Raw genomic sequence first — 16,284 nt, forward strand, 5'->3', positions numbered from 1 at the left:
CGAGGCTGACCCACCTTGGCCCAGCTCCAGTGCCCTGCCCAGGTGTGACTGGCACTGCCCAGAGGTGAGGTGGCACAGCAGTGCCCTGCTGTCACCTGCTGCCACGTGCCAGCACCCCCAGCCAGCTGTGGATGTTGGTAATGAAACACAACCTAACAGTGAAGCCAGTTACAAAGCAAGTTGTTCTTCACACTTGGAAAAGGGTGAAATACAATAAGGCAAATGGAACAAAAAGGGGTTTCTGTTGAAAAATAAAAACACTAAGGGAGCTAATGCTGAGAGTGGGGAAACTGATCACTACCATTACAGATACTCAGCAAAAACAGGGGCCACCTTATGAGTGCCGTGATTATAAACATTGTGACTAACACACGTCTATAATAATACTTTCTAAAGAACTTATTTCCCAAACAGACACAGGGGTTAAATGCAGGAGGGAAGGGGAAATGACTGTGCAAAGGCAACACACACCCAGCCAGAGCCTGGCACAGCCCACGCTCCTGCTCCCCATGTACCCGCGTGCACCAGGAGGAAAGGCTGCCAAACTTCTTAATAATTCTGTGACCCATTTAGAACTATCTAGTCTTACATTCACATATGCTGTATGAGAAATAAAATATAGCACTCCCGAGTTTTGAGTGGCAGCACTTCCCTCAAGACAGATAAAAGCTGCGAGTTCTCTTTGCTGTTTGGTGCCAATTATTACAGAGTTTTGACTTATATATTATTACATAGATCATTTAGTAAAACAACCTACATACAAACCCAGTGGTGTGTCTCCCCTCAGCAGATATCTGCAGGATCTGGAGCAGCTCAGACACTCACCCATATCTCCATATTTTGGAGCCAGGTGGGCTCCTTCCCCTGCACCAGGGGAGACACAGTCCCTGCCCTACAGCTCTCTGCAGCATGCAGCCTAATTGGCAGAGGTCCAAACAATTTATCCTTATCACACACATTAATTTAACTGCACCACGTTTTGGAGGGAAAAACAACAGGCACCCAACTTGTGGCAGCCCCTCTGGAGAGGCTGGCTCACACCTGAACCCCCCAGGTACCAGGGCAGGGTTTCACCTGCTGGCCCCACCTGTGCCCAGGGGCTGCCCCAAAGCCCCCAGGCCGTGTCCCTGCCCCTGCAGAGCCCGGGGTCACCACGCTGCTGGTGCTGATTATTCCTTTAATAAAGGGCCCTGTATTTTCCAGAGGCTGCAAAATTGATGCGGGTTGCCATGGTAAGCACACACTTTCCCATTTAGCAGAATAATAGGCAGCTTTGTATAATTCACTGATTTCAGATGATTTCTCACCCCAAGTGCAAGTCGCTCAAGTTATGTAAGTCACCTGTTGTTTAGTCAATCTGGCAATTTTAATTAGAATAAATTTTTATGATTCGTCTTTGCAACGCTCAGAGCAGCTCTGCCACCAGAATGCCGAGATGTCTGTAAATTATACAGGCCCCAATCACATCTTTTTTTTTTTTGCTGTTTTAATTACAGTAACATTGCAGCATTAATCATGTAAGCCTCTGTAAAACAAGTAACAGCCATCCCCTATCATAATTAAAAAGAAAGGCCAAGCAAACAGGAGCTCTGGAGTTTACCATATTTTCTCTGAAAATTATATTTTAACTTAAGAGTTTCACAAACATTGGTTTTATTTGGATCTAATTAGTGTTGTGAAGGAAACACAGAAAGGTTAATAAGAGATGGTTAGTTTGTAATGCAAGTTTCCCAGTGCCAGCCCCAGCAGTTCAGTCTGTTTTCAGAGTCATTAACGATGTAGATTGATTACAGGAGGAGATTGGGAAGTGCTGGCTTGCTGCTTGAGCAGAAGGTTTGGTTTTATTCATGTACCTTCCCCACTGCTCAATCTGATGGCCATTACCTTGACCACCTTGCCAGACTTGACTGCTGGGAGAAGGAAAGTGTTAAAGGCTTCCTTAGAAGTTACTGGCAGAGGGGCAAAAGAGGCCACAGGAGCCTTTTCTGACTTGTTTGTAAGGCAAAAGGAAGCTGCAAGCTTGCCTGAACTGTTTGTTTATCTGCAAATATCTTAAAATCCAAGTATGGGGTAGTGGTTCTGGAAAAGGAGGCTTTGGCAGAGCCAGGGTTAGAACCACCCCATCTTCAGCTGAACCCTGAGACAAAGATCTTCTCTGCAAAGGTTCTCCTTGGGCTGGAGCTTAGGAACAGTTAACAAAACCAAGCAGAAATAGAAGCTGAAATTCTCTAATCTGAAATACCTCTTCTTCATATCTCCTATAAATTGCTCTCCAGTCACCCAGTAAAAATATGGGTAAGCAATGACTGAATTTGAGAAAATCTCATTAAAAAGTACAATAAAACAGTAGAAACTCTCCAAATTTCTGGGCTGATCATTCATCCATTGCAAACCTACACAACAGGGCATGGATTCAAGTTTTAATTTTCCTCTCCAAGTTGCCAAAATGTTCACATCTGCTGAGTGTTCTCTGTGCTTAGGGGGAAAAAAACTTGAAGACCTAAAGGTTATAACTCCTGTGAGCCTGAATGGAGAAACTTCAGTGATGAAGACTCCACAAGAACTATCTTTGAAGGACCCTGCAAGCTGAAGGAAGAGTGCCAGGAACGTGGGATATAGGACAATGCTTCTTATGCAAACCAAGGAGGTTGCACATCTGTTTGTTATTTAGTTCTGCTCTTGCAAAGAGGGATTGGCTCCACTCACTGCTACGGGGATGACTTCAGTGTCACCCCTGCCCCCCAGAACCTTCCAGCAAGGACTGCTCCAGGCTCAGGGAGAGCAGCACTAAGGGAGAGCAGCACTAAGGGAGAGCAGCACAGGGGATCTGTCCGTGCCAAGCAGCAACTCCCTGCACGGACCAACCCTCCTGACGCGAGCCCTGCCCTGCTGCAGCACAGGGGTGAAGGCAGCTGAGTCCAAAGTGGGGCCGCCTGTCCCTCTGGCCAGCTCTGCCTGTCCACGTCAGCCTCTGAAGGAGCTGAGTTACACTCAATGGTCCAACAACAGACATTATGCCCTCCACAACCCCGGTTAGGAAAAGTCAGCAGGAGCTAGGGGAGGATGGAGAGAGCATGGACAAAAGCATCAGTGACCTCCACACAGAGCTGAGCTCAGATGCTCAACACACAATCATTCAAAAGTGTGGGGATCATAAGACAATCAACTCCTCTTCCCAAAGACCAGCTTACCCCCTCGTCAGGAAAATCCTCCTCAGGGCTTTCAGAGCGCTGTGAGAAGCTGATTGCTCCCTCCAGGCTGGCCACTGCAGGAGCACCACTGAGCTCACTGAGGCTGCTTTACCAGAGCTGTGCAATAATACAGAAATCAGAGGAGCTGGAATAATTGACACTGCCCTGAAAGAAAGCTTACAGCATTCATCCATCTTAAGGGATGTGCTGTCACTCACACATTAATGTTATACTTTATATCTTGTGCTGCATGTATGAATACAAGAAATTAGGTATTTTTATTAATTTGTAGAAGCTTCCAGAGAAATGCAGCCTCCAAAGCCCTAGAATATGTCACTGAGGTCTTTATGTGCATGCAGCTCTACAGAAAGGCTTTTCTGCAGAGTGAAAGGGGGTTGTAGGTAGAACGACTGCTGGAAATCAGCTTACAAAAAATCAACAGTTTCTAATACCTGAGTTTGCCTCCAGTTAATACCATTAGTCATGTTCTCAATTCACAACTGAAAACACCCAGATACTATGGAGATGAGCATAAGAACCAATTGGAATATTCCAGATAAAACCTGATCCCCTAAATGATGATACATCTGAATAATTTGGGATGCAGCCAGCAGGAAAAGTTTCAGTGAAGATCACGGGCCCATTTCTCCTTTACATCCAAATCTTATTTCTATACTGTGTGATAGTATAAAGAAGACTTAACATAACTATTTAAATATAACCCATTTCTATTCAAAGAACCCTACATCTTGCTGGAGTTTATGGGACTCAGACACAATTAAATCTCCCCTGTGAGCAAAGTTACACAGATGAGGAAATGAATGCGGGATCAGGTCTTTCCAGATGACATTTCATGTGAACCTTTACTGCTGATCTGGCACCAGAAAAGTGGAAGTGATGCTTTTAGAAGCAATTCTCTGTAGAGAACCATTACTGACATTGCTTAAAACCCTCTCATTTTGATTTTAAAGCTTTTTCACTATTTTATGTTGGTGGTGACTATTCTAACACTGCCATTTTATGATTAGCGTGTGCTTATTATTTTCATATTTTCTATTTTTGTCTTAAACAGTGAATCACTGCTTCATTGGACCAATGATTTTCTTTCTGTAATTGATGGCTAAAATACTGGCCAGCACTGGGAATTAAGATAAGTGTGAAATCTGTTGCTTCTAACATTAAAAACTTATATTGGAAATATCTCCTTTCTGATTTCTATGCTGGCTCCCACAACTTAGAGAGTACGAGAATGGCTCTTGCTCAAGGCAAGGTGAAAAAGGCAGTAGAATACATTTAAGCATATCTAGGTGCTGGTGCACATCCACACAAAGAAAACAAGCCAAACCTGCACAAACACTATGATTGGAAGAGGGCAAAAGGATTTAAAGAAAAAAGTACCAGTATGAGGAAAACCAAGGCAGGAATAACTACCTGAATCACAAAACAGAGTATCCAGCCTCAAAGATGCTAATTCAGGTCCTGAGGGATCTAATCAGCCTCTTTGTTGAAGTAAAGATAAAACTTTTTGACAGCAAACGCTTTCTGATAAAATGGAATTTTCAATTACCCTGTGAACATCTGGTCCACGCTGCCATTTCCAAGGAAAACCACCACCACAGTCTGCAGGGCTGGAAAACATCTCCCAGTGAGCTCTGCCCGTGGTGCTGGGAGGAACAGGGTCAGGAGCACCCCACACCTGTCCTCAGGGCAGCGTCCCTGTACCAGCTCCACACCTCAGCTCCTCCTGCAAGCCAGGGCTTCCTCCAGAGCTGCACTTGGAGCCTCAGGTACACCAGGATACAGAGAAAATCCACCCCATCCTGCAGGGAAATAGGCCAAGGCACAAAGGGGAGCCCAGGATTCAGTCCCATCCTCCAGCAGACTACTCCAGCCATCCCAAAACATCGCTGAGATCCAGCAGCTGCTTGAAAACCCCCCTGTCTCAGAGAAATCCTGGAGGTTCAGCTGAGGACTCGTTAGGAAGAGAGCACATATAAACTTCCAGCAGCACTTAGCACCTCCACAAATAAACAAACAATTACAGGCAGCCAGGCAATCGCTGAAGGTGGAACAGCACCAGTGCCTGCCTTCCTCTGCATCCCATTCGGTGCCAATTAGCAAGGGAAGGAAAACAATCCTGGCCTATAATGAACTCCAAATTGGGTACATATTAGAGCAATTAAAGCCATCTTTTCATCAGATGAATTTATAATCAATAATTAAGATCCTGAGGTAAAGAGGGACTGGGCAGAAGTCCTGCTCCCAAAATACGCAATGTGGCTGAGCTCCAGGCAGTATTTCTGATGACCTGCTGCTACCCACTAAAGCTCAGCACTCTCCATGCTATGGTTTGCCATTTTTCTGGCAATCTAGGTCATTTCCAAAGGAGGAGAAAGGGCTCCTGCCAGCAGGACTGGCAGCTGGTGTCACTCCCACCCAAGAGTGGCACCAGGAAAGTGAAACACCAGCAGCTCCCTGGGGCTCCCACGCCTGAGTACTGACCACTGGTGCCACTGGTTTAAGAAGACAAAGGAGCTTGGATCCATCCAAGCTTACCTCCCTCTGCAGGAAATGCAGCATCTCAGTGGGCAAAGGCTGCCCAGACAGGTCCACACTTTCCACCCTGAGCCACCACACAGGGATCATCCTCCACCAGCCAGCTACAGGGATTTCTGCCAACCAGTGTCTCCCTCGGCAGATCCAGGGTTACCCACGGAGCAGATGAAGACTCACAAATTTCTGGGACACAGTCTGAGGGCTAGCCACTCATGAAGGACTCGTGGTGTCTCAAGCTGAGTCAGAGACTGGCCACAGGGGAGCCACGCCAGGCTCCCAGCCAGGAGATCATCACCATTAACAAGCAAACTCCAACAACTCTCCCACCCCATTTCTCTGGGATTACATGAGATGCAGTTTGGGCAGGGACAGCAAGGAAAAGCAAAGCATTGGGTACATGAGCTGCCAGGCTGCTCTCCAGACAAGGACTGTGTGTTTGGAGCAGTAGCCAGCCAACAGTCCTGCACATCCTTCTCAATGAATTTCTGGTGTTTTCTCCCCACCCTGCCACTCTGCCCCAAAATCAGGTAAAAATTACCAAGTGAAAACCATCGCTTTAATCATGTGGGAACTGCTGTTATCACCATCATCTCAGCATCTTGATTTTCCTGATTATTTTCTGCAGCTCTTGTTTCACAAATCAGCTCAGGCAACACTCTCTTTAACCTTTTTTTCAGCTTCTGTGACAGTAACCACTCACTTCCCCGCCTGTGCTGCTCCTCTCATTGCTCCACCAGCACCCCGATAACCTCACAGGGTCACCCTGAGCTCTTCCACACTCGACAGAGTGGGTCCCGCAGGACAAGAGAGCTGATTGTGGCACACCTGCCTGCAGGTGCAGCTGGGTGTCAGTGCAGCTTTCCTCCCAGAACAAACCAGATCCAGGAGCACCAACCCCCTGGGCCATTGCAGGACTGGGACACAGACGGGCTGCGCTCAGAAGTCACCTTCTGGAAATACACCTGAATTTTGGGTGTATTTTACGTGCAGTGAGGAGTCCATGCTACAATGGACTGAACCATATTTACTCCCATCTGACTCCTCCGAGGAGCTCTGCCTCCAACTCAGCCTCTTTAACTTATTTGCATTGTTATCAGAGCCAGCACGCAGACTTATCAGAAATGTAATCCCTGTAAAACCCTATCTGCAGCCCATTGAGATTGGGTTTTTTGCTGAAGAAATGTGACAAAAAATTAACAGATGTTGCTCAGACCATTCACCAGGATGGGAATCAATTATGAACATTTTTGCTTCCACAGTCATCCCTTACTACAAACGCATCTTAGGAAACCCTCTCCTGATCGAAATGAAAAAGCATTTCTTTGTAATAGAAGAATAATAAATGATAGTTATCAGCCTGCATTCTCTGACACGGTGCTGGTCCGCAGAGAATCAAACTGCCACTGTACAGTTATAGAAATGTTTAATTTTTTTCATCTTTGGCCACAGTAGGGTTGTCTGGAAATACATTATCGCTGCGGATGCCATCCCTCTCCAATTAGTGCGGCTGGCAGTGTGGAATGTGGAGGTGACCTCTGTGTTCCCCTCCTCGTGGAGTCTCACAGGGTTAACTGTGGCCATTTAACAGACTCTATCGAGAATTAATACAGCCACCAGATTCTCCCCAGAAAAATCCCACACCCGGTGGCGCAGATGGCAAGAACTCTCTCTCCCCCGTTTGACTCTTTTGTGACAGCAAAACAAAGGCTTTTAATGATGTTTACCATGAATTGAATTTAACAGCTGAAGACCAGTTCATAATCACAGCATTTTGTTTTCATATCCTTAAGTCTTTTAGCAGTGGGGCTTCCAGTTGAGCCTCAGCTCCAGCTTATCTCAAGATATAGCCAAGTGCCCCGAGGCTCCCCCGTGCCCCAGCACCAAACCTCCTTAATTGAAAAAGACAGGATGTTTGCATTGGATGTTTGCATCCCTCAGACATTAAAAGCGACATTCATGCCCAAGTACAAACGACACTTGGGCTCAGCTGAACTCCTCTGACTTCCTTCCTCCAGCTAATACCAGTCTGGTTTCAGAGCAGGACTTCATCCCTGCACAAGGGCACGAGAAGGGCTGAAAGCTGCCACCTTTGCAGGGGAAAAGATGCAAACCCTCGCCCACTGGCCTGAGCTAATCCCTTGTGGGATGCCTGGCTGATTGCCCACATGCTCTGCTGACCTGTGGGAGAGCTGGGATGGGAGGGCTGGGATGGGAGGGCTGGGAAGGGCACACACCATCAGGGCTCCTGAGGGGAGGCAGGCAGGGACCAGCCCTGGGCACAGCGCCCTGATTCCTGCCCTAATCCCAACTCCAGCACTCCCTCACTGTCAGGCACATCTCAGGGCCTTGGCTTTCCTGCCCTTGAGCAGAGGATAATCCCAGCTGCTCGCTTACTGACAGGCGTGGCGTGAAGGTTAATTCATACCTAGCCAGCACTCTGCCGATGCACGGCGTCATCCCCAGCAAGCACTAAGCATCCTCACTGCACACCCACCAGGGCAGCACCAGAGGGGCACGTGGGGGCAGGGGGCACCCCCGGGTGGTGGCTCACCTTGCTCGGGGCCCTGGGAGCCCATGGAGGGCACGCTGGTGTTCAGCACATCGTTGACGGCCGTGTCGCAGTAGAGCCCGCGCTGCACGTCGTGCTCGCTGTCCGTCTGGTCACTCTCCTCGTGCCCGCTGTCCTTCAGACTGTTCCCCTCCAAGTCCTTGAACGTGGAGCTGCTGGGGAAACACAGCTGTCACTTCCTGGGTGGGACAAGGTGGCCCCTGACACCGCGTGGTGCTGCAGTGAGACCTGTGGGGATGGGAGATCCCTGCCCACCCCAGCACCCAGTGACACCCAGTGACACCCAGTGACGCCCAGTGACACCCAGTGACACCCAGTGACGCCCAGTGACGCCCAGTGATGCCCAGTGACACCCAGTGGCACCCAGTGACACCCAGTGACGCCCAGTGATGCCCAGTGACACCCAGTGACACCCAGTGATGCCCAGTGACACCCAGTGACGCCCAGTGACACCCAGTGGCACCCAGTGATGCCCAGTGACGCCCAGTGGCACCCAGTGACACCCAGTGATGCCCAGTGACACCCAGTGATGCCCAGTGACACCCAGTGGCACCCAGTGATGCCCAGTGACACCCAGTGACACCCAGTGGCACCCAGTGATGCCCAGTGACACCCAGTGGCACCCAGTGGCACCCAGTGGCACCCAGTGATGCCCAGTGACACCCAGCGGCACCCAGTGACGCCCAGTGACACCCAGTGGCACCCAGTGACGCCCAGTGACACCCAGTGGCACCCAGTGGCACCGCCAGGCACGGAGAGCTGGGCAGGGACTGGGGGGCACACTCCCTGACTGGCACCTCTGCACCCCAAAACACAGCATCCAGCCTGCACCATCCCTGCCCCTCCTGCCCTGGCATCAGCCTGTGGGTACCCTCAGGCTGCCCTCATCTTACAGAAGCTCAGAGTGAAGCAGAATTTGAAATAAAATTTTAAAAAATATACGTTAAATGAGCTGTTTCTACAACTTGGCTCTCCCAAGTTGCACTACCTCATACTGAAGTTACACAAGATCTAAACCCCATTTTTTTGGGTTATAAGCCAGGTCCTAATCACTTCAAGCTTAAAAAAAAAAGTCTTCCTGGAAACAGGAATGTCTTTTAATCATGATGATGCATTCTCATTTTTAAAAATAAACCAGTGATTCTGGGTCCAAGTTCATGCAGCTTTAAGGAAATCTGATGCACAGTCAAACATCCTTGACAGCCTCTGCAAGCACAGCCACTGCTGGAAGGACCAAGGACTGAGCTGCTCCCAGATCTCCCCCAGGGCTGAGCAGCCCCCAGGCCAGGGGGATGGAGGAAGGGCAGATCCTGTGAAGACTGAGGGAGCTGGGACTGCTCATCCTGGACAATGTTCTGGGAACAGAGCCCCTTCCAGCTCCTACAGGAGTCACTTTCTACAAGGGCAAACAGTGATAGGACATACAAAAAAGAGGGAGAGTGACTTTTTACACAGGCAGATAGTGATAGGATAACGAGGAATGGTTTTAAACTGGAAGAAGAGAGATGATATTTTGATGATACAAAGAAATTCTTCCCTGGCAGGGTGGGCAGGCCCTGGCACAGGTGCCCAGAGCAGCTGGGGCTGCCCCTGGATCCCTGGCAGTGCCCAAGGCCAGGCTGGACAGGGCTTGGAGCAGCCTGGGACAGTGGGAGGTGTCCCTGCCATGGCAGGGGTGGCACTGGGTGATCTTTAAGGTCCCTTCCAACCCCAACCATTCTGTGACTCTATGAAGAGCTGCATTTCTGGCTGCATTTGGGACCCCAACAGCCTGAGAGGGGCCATGCCCCAGGACCAGGGGTGCTGTGAGCAGCAGGGACACCTTGGGACACACCTGATCCAGGTGGCACAGCCATCAGGGTGTCCCTGGGGGGACACACCCTGTGCTCCTTCCACAGCCAGCCATGGCATGGCAGAACTGCACCCATTGGGAGGATCCACCTGCACCCACTTCTCTGAACTTTCTCACTGGCTGATCTGGTGTGAGACGTCAGTGAAAGACTCAGCCTGGGCTTCAAAGCCCCAAAGAGCTGGAGATTTTCATTACTTTGAAAAGCCCTTTTGTGTCTCCACGGAAACCAAGCAGACCACCTACCATCTAATGCTCTGCAAAAGCACACGAGGGGGGAGCTCTGAAATACATATAAATTGGTAAACCTTCAAACATTACCTTTTAAATAAAGATGTCCCTATTGAAGCCGCTGACTTTGATTCCAGGTGACATCAAAGATTTTTAAGTTAAGAAAGCACTACAAATCTACAATTCATTTGTGTGAGTGTAGATGAGCAGGAGAGGCAGGCAGACAACACAGGAAAAGTACAAATAGATTAATTAAGTGCTGGATTTGAGAAGGTTCACTCACCAAAGATAGCAGAACTACAACATCTTCATAAAGGCAAAGGATGAAAATGATGCCGCAGTATGTTACAGAAAATATGTTTTGTTCTCAGATGTCTGCACAGCACTCCTGGCACCCGTTGTACATAAGATACAGACAAAGGCAGAAAGCAGGGGAAGCGCTGTCCTACACGGGGCTGCTGCTCGTAATGCACAGGCAGCCCGTGTTACAAGGCATTTATCTTCCCTGCAGTGAGCCAGACTGGAATGCAGCAGCCTCAGACGTGCCTCCACGGCTGACACTTCCTAAAGGATGGGCAGGTCTGGGGGAATCGGCAGCGGCAGCAGCTCCCAAACAATACAGGCTCGGAGTCAGCCCCGCCGCGCAGGCGGGAGCGCTGCCTGCCTTTATCTTAGGTGTGAGCAGGGAAAGATTAATAGATCTGGGGGCTTTTCAGTGTGCCTGAAGAGTCTCTGGCAGGAGCAGCGTGGCACAGGCCAGCCAGCTCTCTCAGTGGCACATTAGCATGGTTAAACACCACGAGCCACACGGGCAAACACGCCTGCCCTCCACAGCTGAACCCGCTCGCAGCTCCCTCGCTGCTCGGGCTCCTAAGGTGTAAACAAATGGGCTCTCAGCCAGGCAGATAATTGGATATTTTTACTGCTCAGATCAGATCTCAACAGTTCAGGGCTGGCTTCTGCTCTCTGTAAAACCCTTGGTTCAGTGATGGCTTCTGCAGAGTCCCGAGCACAGCTGTGCTGGGCACGGGCATGGCCATGGCCACGGCTTGGTGCTCACACACCTTGGCCAGGCCCTGGGGAGAGCAGGGAGGTGGGCAAGGAGCTGCTGGCCCCGTCCTGCACCCTGCTCCTGTGCAGGGAGCTGGCCCTGCAGCCCTGGTGAGGAGTACTGACCACGCTGGGTGACCCTTCCTGAGCCTCCTGCCCCTGGGGCGATGCTCACCTCTGGGTTAACACAGCCCAGCAGGGTTCAGCTGGGTAACCCCGGTGTGAAACCCCCAGAGACATTCCCTCCCCACTGCCAGGCTCTGAGGACAGCAGTGTTTCACCCAGAGGGTTCTGTTTCCCCAAGGGTGACTGCTAGGTTGCAGTTGAACTGATTGTTTCCCTTCACACATGGGAAAAAATCAGCCTAGCCAAGTGCTGTTTGCCTTGGTATTCAAACTAAAACAGTGAGCTAGAGCCATGAGCTGCATCCAACCCAATTACCTGCCCCCAAACAACTTGTTGTTTTTTTTTAATTTTCCCCACCTCACATGGCAGGGAGATCTCACCACCCAAATCTATCCTTTTATTCCTGTGCATTCAAATGGAATAAACTTTCAGAATTTGAAAGTTGTCAGGGTAACAGCACTCTACCTCACTTACTGTACCTTCCCAGCATGAAGAAGCCAAAGAGAAGGAAAAAAAATATTTCCTTTACTGCAAACCATGAGCAATGGGACTTAATGGTAAATAAGTACTGTTTTAAAATCAAATTATTACTCTTAAAAAGTTTTGCATATTAAAATAAGCAAGTAGTATATAAGGCAGCATGAAAGAACATTAAACCCTTGGGATCTGGCTGGGCAAAGCAAGCCCTCCAAGCAAGCCTACGTACCTTTTTATTAAATGAGCTCTGCTGTTCACGTAGTTGGAATCAAAGGAGTAGTTTTCAGTCTGGAAGGAGGAAAAAGAAAACAGGAGATGGTTACAAGTCTGATTTCCCCATGAGTGGGAAGAGCCAGGTCTGCAGGGCCAGGATGAAACCTTTGGAGAGGGAAGGAGCATCCCATGATGGCACAGGCCCCTGTGAGCAGGACAGAGGCAGGCATGGAAAACTCCAGGACCTGCAGGTCTTTCCACCAACTTTCCCCAATAAAAAGGCTGGCTGGTGACCACAGAACAATTTGCAGAGAAGAAACAATGTGACTATGCTCTGTTACAAAACTAATTGCTTTTAATTCCCTGATGGACTCAGTTCTGTGTGTGTCAATTTGACTGAAAGTTCAAAAGGCATTTTTCTTATTAGTGTATAATTAACATGTTAAAATATTTATTGCATAGATATGTAAATGCCAGCAAGGTAATCCCCCGCCAAAGAATTTAATGCGGGCACTTTTCTTTGTTTTACATCATTTCATTTGCAGAGACAGTGGGCTCTGTTATTAATAAGATAGCAAACAATGGGTGACATGCTTAAAAGTTGGAGGAGAGTAAAAGAAGGAGAGAAAAGTCAAAGGAGCTGTTACTTACAAGCAAAACCCACTAACTCATTCTGCAGTTGAAACACATCTTTTAACCTCAGATTACACAGCCCCGGGCTCTGGTGCTGGCAGCAGGTAAGGAACCAAAAAAAAGCAACCAGAAGGGATGGGAGAGAGCAGGGGGAAAGCCATGAGGCCATGGTGGGAGCCATCAGGGGGCACATGGTGGGAGCTGTGCAGTGGGAGCTGAGCAGTGAGAGCTGTGCAGTGCCATGCAGTGGGAGCTGTGCAGTGGGAGCTGTGCAGAGGGAGCTGTGCAGTGCCATGCAGTGAGAGCTGTGCAATGGGAGCTGTGCAGAGGGAGCTGTGCAGTGCCATGCAGTGAGAGCTGTGCAGAGAGAGCTGTGCAGTGCCATGCAGAGGGAGCTGTGCAGTGGGAGCTGTGCAGTGCCATGCAGTGAGAGCTGTGCAATGGGAGCTGTGCAGTGCCATGCAGAGGGAGCTGTGCAGAGGGAGCTGTGCAATGGGAGCTGTGCAGTGCCATGCAGAGGGAGCTGTGCAATGGGAGCTGTGCAGTGCCAAGCAGTGGGAGCTGTGCAGTGGCAGCTGTGCAGTGCCATGCAGAGGGAGCTGTGCAGTGCCATGCAGAGGGAGCTGTGCAATGGGAGCTGTGCAGTGCCATGCAGTGAGAGCTGTGCAGTGCCATGCAGTGAGAGCTGTGCAGAGGGAGCTGTGCAGTGCCATGCAGTGAGAGCTGTGCAGTGCCATGCAGTGGGAGCTGAGCAGTGGCAGCTGTGCAGTGCCATGCAGAGGGAGCTGAGCAGTGGGAGCTGTGCAGTGCCATGCAGTGAGAGCTGTGCAGAGGGAGCTGTGCAGTGCCACGCAGAGGGAGCTGTGCAATGGGAGCTGTGCAGTGCCATGCAGTGAGAGCTGTGCAGTGGGAGCTGTGCAGTGCCATGCAGTGAGAGCTGTGCAGTGAGAGCTGTGCAGAGAGAGCTGTGCAGTGCCATGCAGTGGGAGCTGAGCAGTGGCAGCTGTGCAGTGCCATGCAGAGGGAGCTGAGCAGTGGGAGCTGTGCAGTGCCATGCAGAGGGAGCTGTGCAGTGCCATGCAGTGGCAGGTGCATGGTAGCGTGTGATGGGAGATGATGCATGGTGCACCACAGTGGTGGAACATGTTGGGATCTGCACAGCCTGGCCAGGATCCTTCCTGCTCTGCAGGGACCCCAGAGGATGCAGGATCTTGCACAAGTCAGGCACTCCAGCCCACCTGTCCATCCACCCCAAATCCCCCCACACCTGCAGGGATCCCACCCGGGCTCCCACCAGCACCAGCCCTGGGGTGCTCCTTGCCCCCTGAGCAGCAGAAGGAGCAGGCTTTGCTCTGCTCCCCTTCCTCCAGGACAACAGCAGCATCCTCCCAGGACAGAAATGGGAGCATCCACCTGCCCCCAGCCCTGTCCTGCCTTCTCTCTGCCACGCTCCTCCTGGCCCCAGCCCCCGGGCTCTTCTCCTTCCCAAAGAGCTGCTCCGGGATACCAGGGCATGTTTTTATGGCAATTATGAACACGGTAAAAATAAATGCATGCATCTTTAATGTCTCAATAAATAAAGGAAAGCAGAGTCTGCTGCTAACGTAATCACAATGGCAGGATGCAGGGAGTGGGGCTGCTGCAGCAGAGCCCAATGTGAAATCCAATCGTGCCCCAGCAGAGGTTACACGGCTCTGCCAAGATCATAAAGCACAGGCAGCCTTGGTTAAGTGTAACCTTTTCTGAAATACAGCACAATGTCCAATTTACCAAACAGGAACCTCCCAGAGAGAAACAGGCGAGGAGCAGCGAGCCGGGGGAGCTGGCCCAGCGCTGAGCACGGCTCTGTTATTACTGCACACAGTAATTACTGCTGGGGAGCCACGCTGGAGATTTACTGCACAAACCACTGTCCCTGCAGCTCCTGCATCCCTGCTCCTGCCGGGTGACTTTGGTGCTGAGAGCTCAGGAGCAGACAGACACACGGATTTTCAAAGCATATGGTACCTGAGAACCTAAACAGCACAGAAAATACCTGACCCTGTGTTTGTCCGTCTGTCCCAGGGCTGCCATGCCAAGGGGGTCCCACAGCATTCCCCCCAGGCAGCCTCACAGCTGCCCCCAGCCCTGCAAGTGAGCTGAGCAGCCAAGCAATAGAGGGCAGAAGGGATGGGAGCCAGTTTTGGCACAATCCTCACAGCGTGGGGAGCCCCCCATCACCCAGCACTGGCAGATGTGGGACCACAAGCCCAGAGCCTGCCTCCATCCCTGCATCCCCAGCCCCATCACCGTGCCCAGCAACAGGGAGACCCCTGCACCCACCACTGCCTCATCACCTCCATCCCTGTGTGTGCACAGCCCTGGGAAAGCCAGGAGAGGAACAGCTGGGTGAGAGGACGCAGACAGCAAATTTCAATGTACACAGGTACACTGAAGAGCTTTAAAACACTCAGAGCACGGACACTGCATCACCAAGGCTTCAGGAGCCAAGGAACACCCAAGGTGATCCACAGGGAAAGTCTGACCACTGCCACCAAAATCCCAGAGGCTGAGGAGACACCACCACACGTGCTGCCATCAAACTGCCACAGCCCAGACACAGACCTGGCACTAAATCCCCCTCGGAACAACATCCCTGGGAGCTTTCCTATGGATTTCAAACCAAAAACAAAGACCATATCCTGGCTCAACTCATTCACCAACAAGCAAATTCCCCCTGATTTCTGTTCAATGGACTGGAGCAATGTCCTTCCTGTGTATTCCCTGCTCCACGTGTCCCCTGCTCAGGATGCTCTGCAGCACTGATGAAACCCCCACATCCACACAGAACAAAAGGGCTCCTGAGGGGCTGGACACAGCATCCGTTCCCAGGCTCGGAATTCCCCCACCACTGGACACAGCACAAGGAATGATAATTGCTTCCAGATTCCAGGCAAAACAAGCAGTGACACGGCCACAAGGATGGGAAATCCTCTTCCCTGGGTCTGCACCCTCAGAGGTGAGAGCTGCCTGTGCTGCCCACGCTGGCACAAGGGTGGGCTGCTCTTCCTTCCCTCCAGCCCAGTTTCTTTACTTAGCCATGGGATTATCTGTCAAGGTTATCTCCAAGCAGACTAAGGGATCAAACCAGAAAAATAAAAAAGAAATGAGATTTTTCATGGAGAAGGGTTGCTTTACAGCTTGCATTATTCAATCAAAGTTCACTTGATTTAATTCTAGTTCATCCTGCAAGGTGCAACCACTTACAAACAGAGGCAAAATGATGGGAGAGGAGAGCGTCTTCAACATGTCAACATTTTAATTGGGAAAGGATCCACTCCCTCTCTTAATGAGACCCAAAGAACAAAGTCAAAGCACAAAAAAGAGGGAAAAGGTAAGGCTGGCTGGCA

The 16,284-nt window shown here is 50.3% G+C and overlaps 1 protein-coding gene across 1 annotated transcript in view; it reads right to left on the minus strand.

The window, feature by feature from the left end:
* PCDH19 (protocadherin 19) overlaps positions 1–16,284 on the minus strand; it is a 63,156-nt gene that overhangs the window by 21,907 nt on the left and 24,965 nt on the right. The window contains exons 3-4 of the mRNA XM_066559436.1: positions 12,279–12,337; positions 8,299–8,468 (exon numbers count right to left, since the gene is read on the minus strand). Coding sequence (XP_066415533.1) covers positions 8,299–8,468; positions 12,279–12,337 — 229 coding nt within the window. The remainder of the gene's footprint in view (positions 1–8,298; positions 8,469–12,278; positions 12,338–16,284) is intronic.

Source organism: Molothrus aeneus, chromosome 14, assembly GCF_037042795.1.
Source record: "Molothrus aeneus isolate 106 chromosome 14, BPBGC_Maene_1.0, whole genome shotgun sequence".
Lineage (NCBI taxonomy): Eukaryota > Metazoa > Chordata > Aves > Passeriformes > Icteridae > Molothrus > Molothrus aeneus.